Here is a 9,487-nt window from a genome sequence, read left to right as displayed (position 1 = left end):
CAGCTCAACACTGCCCTCCTGACTCCCACCCGCCAGAGCGTTCTTTTTACTGAACAGAGCATTGAGGAGCTCCCAGTGAGGGGCAACCCCCTTAGGTTCCAGGCTGTGAGCACATTGGAACTCAAAATGGTTTCTTTATGGGTTCCCAGGGTCTGTGTCGGTAGCAAACTGCACTGTTCACAGAAAGCAGCTGGGTCCTCCTGGGCTTGGCCAAGGCAGAGTGAAGGGCAGGGGGAGGAGCAGGGCTAGAAGGTAGGATTGTTGTGTGCGAAGATGCAGATGGGGAAGTGCTTGACGTGGGAGGACCACTGGGCTGCCAACTGGAAAAACTCCACGTCATTCCACTGCACGCCATCGATGACGACCGGCAGCATACTCTGCTGGTGCTTGGCCTTGCAAACCAGGCGACCGATGCCCTGGATGCACTGGCTTTTGCACTGCACATCCTCGTCCTTGGTTTTCATGGGCGCCTTCATTTTCTTCTCCTTGGTGACCACTTTGATGGCCATGGCAGGTGTTGCTGTGCCCTCACCACTGCGGGGCAGCCTGCTGACCTGGACAGACTGGAAGAAGCACTTGAGTGTGGTTTTGGTGGTAGGTAGGTGTTTCTTCTCTGCTACTCTCTTCGTATCTATTGGCTGGGCTGCTGTCCAGTAATCCACCTGCAGCTCCATCATCTCTGCATGGACGCTCTGGCTGGTGGAGGACAGGCCCCCACTCATTGACGGGGGGGAGAGTGTGTTGGGTGAGGCCTTCCCGGTGGGGGACAGAAGCTCCCTGGAGCATGAGGGGACCACATCATCTGAGTCTCCTAACATGGCTGCAGATGGTTCCACTCTTCCAACCTTCACTGCCCCCACAAAGGGGATGAGCTTCTGTGAGGACTTCTCATTGGGGCGCTGCTGCTTAGACATGAGCATGGCCTCTGCGATGGGCAGCAGGTAGACACAGTTGGCCCCCGCAATGTACTCAGAGATTCTGGACACAACGTCCTGTGTGTCCTGCAAGGTGTTCTGGGACTCCAGGTTGTTGAACATGTCCCGCCAGTACAGGTCCTGGAAGCAGTGGTTGTAGCGGCAATCCATGGATCCCAGGTAGCTGGCCAAGGGGTGGGAACCCAGCGGGATGACCAGGAAGCGCATGTAGTCTAGCCATTGGGGTGGCTGCTGGGACAGCTGCTCCACGAAGACCCGCAGCACAGTGTTGAAGTAGGGCTGTGCCCCTGCCACCGCCATCTTCACAGGCGTCAGGGCCTGGGAATTGAGGTTGCAGTATCTCTGCATGTGTGACACGATGATGCTGAAGGCCTCCTGGACGTCATCTGTGGAGCAAGTGCACACCACGGGCAGCGTGTGCCCCTGCAGGATGTCCAAAAGTAACTGGCCCTGCCAGTCGGAGGTGTTGACCAGGATGATGTTCTCGGGCATCTTGTCCTGGGAAATGAGGATGTGGTTGAGCTGGTCACACACGGGCTTCCTGAGGATCTGCGGCTGGCTCTGTGGGTCTGGGCTGTCGTTGTCCAGTCTGTTGACCCACTCATTCAGGACTGTGTCGCAGCCCCGGCGGCCAGCCTGCTTCCTCTTGGACCTGCTGGAGGGCATGACTAGAGACTTGGTGAAGCGCACTATGGATGGCAGCTTCTTGGTGAACCAATGCTGTGTGGAGGACCCTGCCTCCCGGTTGTCCTCCAGCTGTGCCAGCTGCTTCCCAGGGGAGTGAATTCTGTGGGCCATTGAGTCAGAGCCACTGTCACTTGACATGCTGTCAAAGTACCGCCTGAGTTTGGGCTTTGGGGTGCTGGGGACACTGATATCATCCTCCATGTTGAGGCTACTGTCACTAGAGCTCAGCACAATGTCATACCGACGGTCCAGAGCCTGCTCCACTTTGGGGACATGCCTCACAAGGGCCTGTTCTGAGGATATGACCTTCTCTGACACTTGGGCCATGAGCTTAGATGCCACGGCTTTCTGGTGGTAATTCTCTTGCCTTGTCATGCATCTCCTTCTTACTATCAGATTCCCTTTGTCCTCCTGGGACTGCCTGTGGACGGCATTGTAGCTGGCCGCCTGCTCCAAGAAGCAGCTCTCAGATGTGCCGGCGAAGTCATGATGCGAGGTTTGGGCCTTGGTGCTGGCCTGCATGGAAGTGGTCTCATGATCGATAAGCTGGCTGGACAGGGAGGGCATTCGAATCTTAGTGGTGGGTGTGCTGTAGGCCACAAGTTTGGAGACACTGTGGCTTGGCTGCTTGCCTCCCGGGGCCCTCGCATTCTCAGGCAGGTGGGCCAGACTCAGAGGCTCCTTTTGGATCCTGGCGCTGTGCAGGCCCCACATCTCCATCTGCAAGCTGGAGTCTGACAGGCCTTCCACATGTGGCCTGAGCTTGGGATTGGGGCTGCTGAGGATACTGTGATTGTCCTTCACGTCTGGGCCGCTAAACAGGCCTTCAAAGTATGGCCTGAGCCTAGGTTTGAGGGTGCTGAGGACGCTGCCATCGTCCTCAGTGTCTGGGCCACTGTCACTGGGATTCTGCAGCATGTCATACAGGAGGTCCAGGTCCTCTTCCACCTCCGGGACAGGCTCCCCATGGTCCTGCTCAGGGTCCAGGTCCTCCTCCGACACTTGGACTGTGTGCAGCCATAGCAGGACTTTCTGGTGGTAGTTCTGTTGCCTGGTCAGGGTCCTCGTTGTGAATATGAGATTCCCCTCGTCAAAGTCATCCTCCTCCTGGTCAGCGGTATGGTAGCTGGCCTCCAGCTGCGAGAAGAAGCTCTCACACTTGCACTCAGTATAGTTGTCCGAGGACTCAGCCTTGGGACTGGATTGCCTGGCGCTGTCCTCCTGGTCGTTGGGCGGCCTGGACAGGGAGGAGATCTGGATCTTGTCCACCTTGCTGGTGGGTGTGCTGTGGGCCACAAATTCATTGTCCCTCTCACTTGGCTGCTTGCCTCCCAGGGCCCACGAATTCTCAGGCATGTGGGGCAGACTCAGAGGCTCTGCTTGGGTCCTGTCACTGGGGCTGCCCCACATCTCTGTCTGCAAACTGGAGTCTGACAGGCCATCGTAGTATGGCCTGAGCTTAGGCCTGGGGATGCTGAGGACGCTCTCATCCTCCTCCATGTATGGGTCACTTTTCCTGCGTTTCCCTGTCATGTCAGACCGAAGGTCCCTCTCTGCCACTTTGGACCTGTGAAACAGCGCCAGGACTTTCTGCTTCAAGTTCCCTGGTATTGATTGCCGCTGCTTCTTTGGCTTCCCCTTCTCCAAGTCATCCTTGTGCAGGTCCTGTCTGTGCATTCCCCTGCAGCTGGGCTGCAGCTCAGAAAAGGAGCACTCATCCTGCCCCTCGTCGTTTCCTGCGGACTTGGCCTTAGGGCTGACCTGCATGGCACTGTCCTTGTGTTCGATGGGCTGACTGCACAGGGAGGAGATCCAGATCTCGGCCACAGTAGTGGAGGATTCCTTGATGCTGCCGCAGAGGCTCACCATCTGGCCACACTTGGGGTTTCGCTGCATGACGTCAGCCATATGGATGGCACCCGTGGCCAGTGTCTTGTAGCCCAGGACATTTCTGTTCTGAGAGCACTTCCTCTGCTCCAGCATGATCAGGAGCTTGTTCCCTTCTCCCTTGAGGAAGTGCTTGTACTGCAGGGAGAAGGTCAGCGCCAGGTTGGTCTGCACTGGTCTACCGCGGGGCAGCACAATCTCTTGGGACCTCAGGATGCCCTTGGAGTCCCGCATCTTGACGGAAATTACCACGGAGTTGAGGTCCTTGGCCAGCTTCTTGACGATCACTAGTTTCTTTAAAGTGAGACTACACCACCTAGGCACGCAGCTGGGGCTGGAGCAGTCCAACTCCCAGGTGGCGAACAGGTTCTGGGGGACCTGTGTTTTGAGCACCGTGGACGTGCTGGCCAGGCCCACAGTTCTTGAGGAAGCTGCAGCTGCTGGCACCCTACCAGTCCTTTTCCTACTCAGGGTTGATGGTTTTTCCTCCTGTAGTGGGACAGAGGAGGGACATGATTGGCGGCAAGAAGGGGGGCATGAGTGGTCGAAGGAGAGTGCTGCCACACAAAAAGTGACCACTCCCTAACCTGTGGTTAGGTCAGGGAAGGCCTGGGTGGTGGTCTTTTACACTCAGAGACCTAAAGTTATCACAAAGGATGTTCTGAAGTCAAAACGTTTTAACTCAAAGCTGCTTATGGTGGGTCGCTGGGACCTAGGCTGGAATCTTCTCTAAAAAAGGTCATTCTTTACCTTAACGGAGACTTTCTACTGTCCTTTGGAATCTACAAGTACATAGCTTTGGAATGTCAAAGGAATTTTCCTGTTTTTGGACACTCTGTGCTCTGTGGAGACCACAAACCCCCTCATTGTTATTGAGTTCATTGTTGGCTGTTCTATCCTGTATCCCCCTATGGGAAAGAAGTATGCATCTGTCATTTTACTTTTTATCCCATCTATCACCAATGGATTTCATGCAACCCACATACATCTCCACTTCTGACCGTAATATCTAAAATAAGGTGGAAACTGCCATTCTCCAGAGCATAATTCCCATCCATTGAGATTTTGATTCAAGGCAAATGACCATTTGGCTCAGATAAAATCTCAACAATTGTTCACCGTTTCGAATGCTTCTTACATTGACATTTACTTGGCACAACACAGCAGGATCCCAGAAAATCTCACCCAGCACCACCCTGCAGACCTACACCTGGTGCTGGCATCCAGCAAAGGGTCCATTGATGCACCAGTTCCCTGCCTGTCGGGTGAACTTGGGAGAGTTGTCTCTTGGACTCAGGACCTTCCCTTGCTTGTGCTGCTGACTTTATGTGAGCCATGTTTTGTAATATTCTTGGTGGAACACAGGTTACCAGTTGATAGATCCCAGGCTAAGGAGAGACAGGAGGGAAAGTGGAACTGGTTTTCACCCCTGGCTTGTCTATAGGATTTGCCTTTTGAGAGTCTGGGCAAACACCTTAGCTGTGCAGGTGAGGGCTGATCTTGTTCAGCTCAGAATCTGAAGGGGAAATCCTCCTTCCTGCAAGCATCTCAGATGTTCTTAGGCAACTGAGGATCCTTGCGGGTGTGTCAAACGTCATTCCTCATGACATGCAGGAGCCCCATATGGAAATTTCCACACAACTGCTATTAAACTAACTGGCTCTTCAGGGGGAGCACTAATCAGGTGCAGTCCAGCTGCGCTGGTAGCCCTTCTGGTTGTTGTCGTCAGCAAGGAGAGAAACTGAGGCACATAAGAAGGTTGAATGAGACTCCAGAGGAGTGAGCATCTTACAGCTCAACCCATAAAGCAACAAACTTTAACCCACTACATAACATTCCTAGGAAATGTGCGGAGACTCTGCAGATACCAAGCAACAATAAAAACAACAACAACAAGCACACCTACAATTAACGTGGGAAGTTGTGCCCTCATGGCTGGGAACTCCCAGACTCCAGCCCGCATTAATATTCCTAAGAGGAAGCCTTCACTTGCAAGTGCTTTACAGAAATGTAAATGTAGGAAGATTTAACTAGAAAATATCAACTAAAAATGGCCAATATACAGTTGTCTTTGGGTGCCTAAATTAATTTTTTTGCCGGCAAAACAGAACAAACAAAAAACTAGAAAAATGCCGGCCTGAAAATTAAACCGATTGAGTGACTAGGACGCATATCTTGATTTGGAAATTAGAAACTTCTTAGGAGAAGCACAGATAAATTCTCTTTAAAAAATAAATGAACAAGAAACTTCAGAGATTATCTTCAAACTCTCCTGAAGCTAATACATGCTAACACCCCATCCCCCCCCTTCTATAGCATGTCCACTCTATCTTTTGCTCTCTGAGCTTCCTTGTCCAGATGTGTTCCTTCCCTTCCCTTCTTCCTTCCCCTTCTGTCTCCTCCACTACCCCTTCCTACTGACTTAAGGGAAAAGGACAATAGGAATCCTGCCAACTCTCTTTGGAGAAAAGCTGCTGTCAGCCAGAGAGGAATCAGCAATCACTCTCCATCTTCTCAATGGCTCTGATTGGTTCACAGAGATAATTAACTGATAGAACATTTACTCCTGGCTATTTTAACCTATTGCAATTAATATACTCCTGGTTTGTGGGAGCAAAAGCAAGAAAATTACTAAATAAGGTTTATAGAAAACTCCTATAGAGAAGCCTCCACACTTTAGGGATATAGGAAACTGAAATAGGATTTAGAAAAAGGAAACCAACAAAAACAAGCATGGGGCTGCTCCAAGCGTGTTTTTCCTTCTCACTCATACTTTGGGGGAATTTTAAATTATCATTAAAAGGGAAGCCACTGCCCTAGCCAGTTTGGCTCAGGGGATAGAGCGTCACCTGCAGACTGAAGGGTCCCAGGTTTGATTCTGGTCAAGAGCCCATGCCCAGGTTGCGGGCTCTATCCCCATTAGGGGGAGTGCAGGACGCAGCCAATTGATGATTTTCTCTCATCATTGATGTTTCTGTCTCTCTCTCCTTCTCCCTTCCTCTCAGAAATCAATAAAAATCTATTTTTAAAAAGGGAGAGGGGGAGCAGCTACTAAGTACCCTGTATATACTGAAGCCACTTTATTTGTTCTTAACAACACCCAATTAATTGCTTCACCGTCGGAATAGAGCTTCCCTACAAACGTCTGTTTTTTAATCAAAACCTGTTTCCTTCCAACTAGGGAATGTTATGGGAATATATGAGGTTTGCTTATCAAATCTTCCCCAATTCACCTGTTAAGTGAGTGAGGTTTTTTTTCTTTTTAATGAAATCAGTGATGCTCACATATGCTTTTTCCAGAATAGTAACATACAAACTTAGAATAAATGAAGGTGAACCAAAAGGGAAAGTAATGATTTCAAAGGGACCTTTCAGGAGGAAACTAACCTTTAGCCTGACTGAATGTTTGCTAATCATCTCTTCTTCATCATTATCTTCCACAAGAGCTTGAGAGATGGCTTAACAGGGTCCCCACCCTACTGAGAAGGGCCCCAAACAGCCCAGAGATATGCAGACATGCCTCTAACACTAGGCTTGCTCATAGGTCTGTCTAAAGATGGAAAACCAGCCCACAGTGACTTGAGAGGCCTCTTTTGGGGTACATATCCACCAAATGAGAGAAACTGGACCCTGAGTGCCTCAAGAAAGAATCCAATCTTCTTTTGTCACACCACCTACCTGGTCGCAATATAAAGTCGGTAATGGACAGGTTTGGCACCATTAACTTTAAGACTATCTTGCTGCTGAGACCTGTGTTGCCATTCCCAGGCGAGACTGACGGAGGATTCATATTTCTGAAAGCCTTTATACCTCTCAGAGTTGTGTGCTTTCTGGAAACTAGAAAAATGTTCCCAAAAAGAAAGAAACAAACCAAAAATGGGCGGATGAATTTGTCCATCTCTTGTCAACAATTGGGTGGCAACCCAGTCCCTGAGTTGCAGAAAATGACTATCCTTGTTTTACAAATGAAGTCTTCAAGGTACCAGAGGTTTGCCTCCAGAAGCAATTCAAAGGCCACCAAGTCCTTTTACCTTCCCCAAACCTCCCCTATTCATTTCAGAGGCTTATAGAGAATTGGCTTCATGCAACCAAAGTCCCAGAACCTTTGAAGTGAAAATACCTGAGTTCACCAAGACCTCTCCTCTTGGCCATTTTTAAAATACAAATCTCTGGAAGATATGTCTTATCCCAATCAAAAAATAACACCTTACCCATCCACACTAATCACTTTAGCTTACTTCAACTATTTCTTTCTAACATAGTAAGTTTTAATGAAAGTTAATAAATATCTACATATTTTGAAACAAAATGAAATACTGACATATTGAGTCTAGACAAGTCTAATGTTCACCTACTTTTGGGTTTTTATTACAGACGGTCTGTAAAATGCATTTGGAGCTGTTGACGTAATGTTTTGTGCTTTGTTGAAGGTGTGTTTTTTGAATGTAAGAGTGTAATTAAAATATGTTGATCATCGTCAATCTAAAGAATGCTGGTTGTTCACTTGTGTGCTTACCATTGGAAATTAAGGCTCCTAAGAGTTAACAGTTCCAGTGAAGTTGGAAGAAATTATATAGTTGTGACAATAGAAGGCTTGAGGTATGGAGACTCCTATTTGAAGGAAAAGGGCAAATGTAAGTTTCTCTAAGGATAGTTATTTCTGAATGGGTAAGAAGGTTTGTGAAAGTTGAGGAAAGGTTTGTAAAAGGGAGTGTGGGCTATAAAATTTTGTGAATATTTTATATAAAAATCATCCTGTATTTCTCTGCCTAAAAGAGTAATTCAAATTATGTGTATAGTCTTTGTGTGATATGTGTTCATCTATGTGTTATGTGTGGTGAATTGTCAGCGTACATATGACATTACTAGGATATAATCTTTATTGGCCTGCAAAGATTAAATGCTTATGTAAATTAAGGCGAATTCTGTAGTCTGGACAAAATATTTAATATTACAACTGTTTGCAAGGGTGATGAATATCTTTTAGAGTTATTACCCTAAGTCTGTGTTTGCTTTACTTAGATTTACAAAAAGTGCATGGTATAATCTTTTGCACAAGTATATCTGCAATCTCCCCAAAGATTCCATTGTAAGAGACTTTTTAAACAGGAGGTGACTTTGAGTCAATTCCCATGGGCCCTGGAATACCTCAAGGATTTATTCTCGCTCCTTATTAAAGAAACGTTTTTAACTAATTTAGGACTACTTAATATGCTTGAAATTTCCTCAGAAGCTTTACCAAATTAAAACATAAAAATAACTGCGCTGTTTGTGTACATCTATTTTTTATTTAAATGGATGTTCTAAAGATTTCAACCTGCCTTAGGAAGGAACGTACAAAGATTCAAAGGAAATTACAAATAGGAAATTCTCTGGGGTGACAGTGATCTTGGTGTCAGCGACACGGGGCCAGCCAGGAGGATGGTTCCCTGTGAGGGTATCTAGCAGTCCGACTCCGGGTATTTGTGGCACAAACATTGGAAGTTTATGATTTATAACCAATTCTCAATACAAGAAGCCATGGGCAATGTTTGAAAATCTTACATATTTTTTGTTTTTTTTTATATTGAAAGTGTGAATTGAATCCAAATATATACATATACATATATATTTTTCCTATCATTTTCTGTAATTTTACAGAATTATTCTTCAAAAATTATTGCATTGAAATTTTATAGTTTACCAAAAAGAGCAGTTTTTTTTTTAAATCAATTGCATTGCAATCAAAACTACAACCATACCACTTGGTTTTGTCATTCATAGATATTGTTTTACTTTATTGCATTTTCAAATATGATACATCTTTGGAAAATTTAATGAAAAGGGCTACTGACTTACTCTATTTTCTATTTTTTAAATATATTTTATTGATTTTTTACAGATTGGACGGGAGGGGGATGGAGAGTTAGAAACATTGATGAGAGAGAAACATCGATCAGCTACCTCCTGCACACTCTCTACTGGGGATGTGCCCGCAA

At 47.1% G+C, this 9,487-nt stretch overlaps 1 protein-coding gene across 1 annotated transcript; it reads right to left on the bottom strand.

The window, feature by feature from the left end:
- Positions 1 to 245: 245 nt before the first annotated feature.
- Positions 246 to 3,743, bottom strand: LOC138995168 (phosphofurin acidic cluster sorting protein 2-like). The gene is made up of 5 exons (XM_070395606.1): positions 3,190 to 3,743; positions 3,031 to 3,032; positions 2,447 to 2,629; positions 2,206 to 2,365; positions 246 to 1,716 (listed from the first exon to the last, which is right to left on the bottom strand). Exons 1-5 carry the CDS (start codon positions 3,741 to 3,743, stop codon positions 246 to 248), a joined length of 2,370 nt encoding a protein of 789 aa, XP_070251707.1.
- Between the last annotated feature and the right edge of the window lie 5,744 nt (positions 3,744 to 9,487).

Source organism: Myotis yumanensis, unplaced genomic scaffold, assembly GCF_028538775.1.
Source record: "Myotis yumanensis isolate MYYU_CA2020_CCGP unplaced genomic scaffold, mMyoYum1.0.hap1 SCAF_16, whole genome shotgun sequence".
NCBI classification, from domain to species: domain Eukaryota; kingdom Metazoa; phylum Chordata; class Mammalia; order Chiroptera; family Vespertilionidae; genus Myotis; species Myotis yumanensis.
Note: the sequence above shows the minus strand (reverse complement) of the source record. Positions and strands in the feature narration are given on the sequence as shown.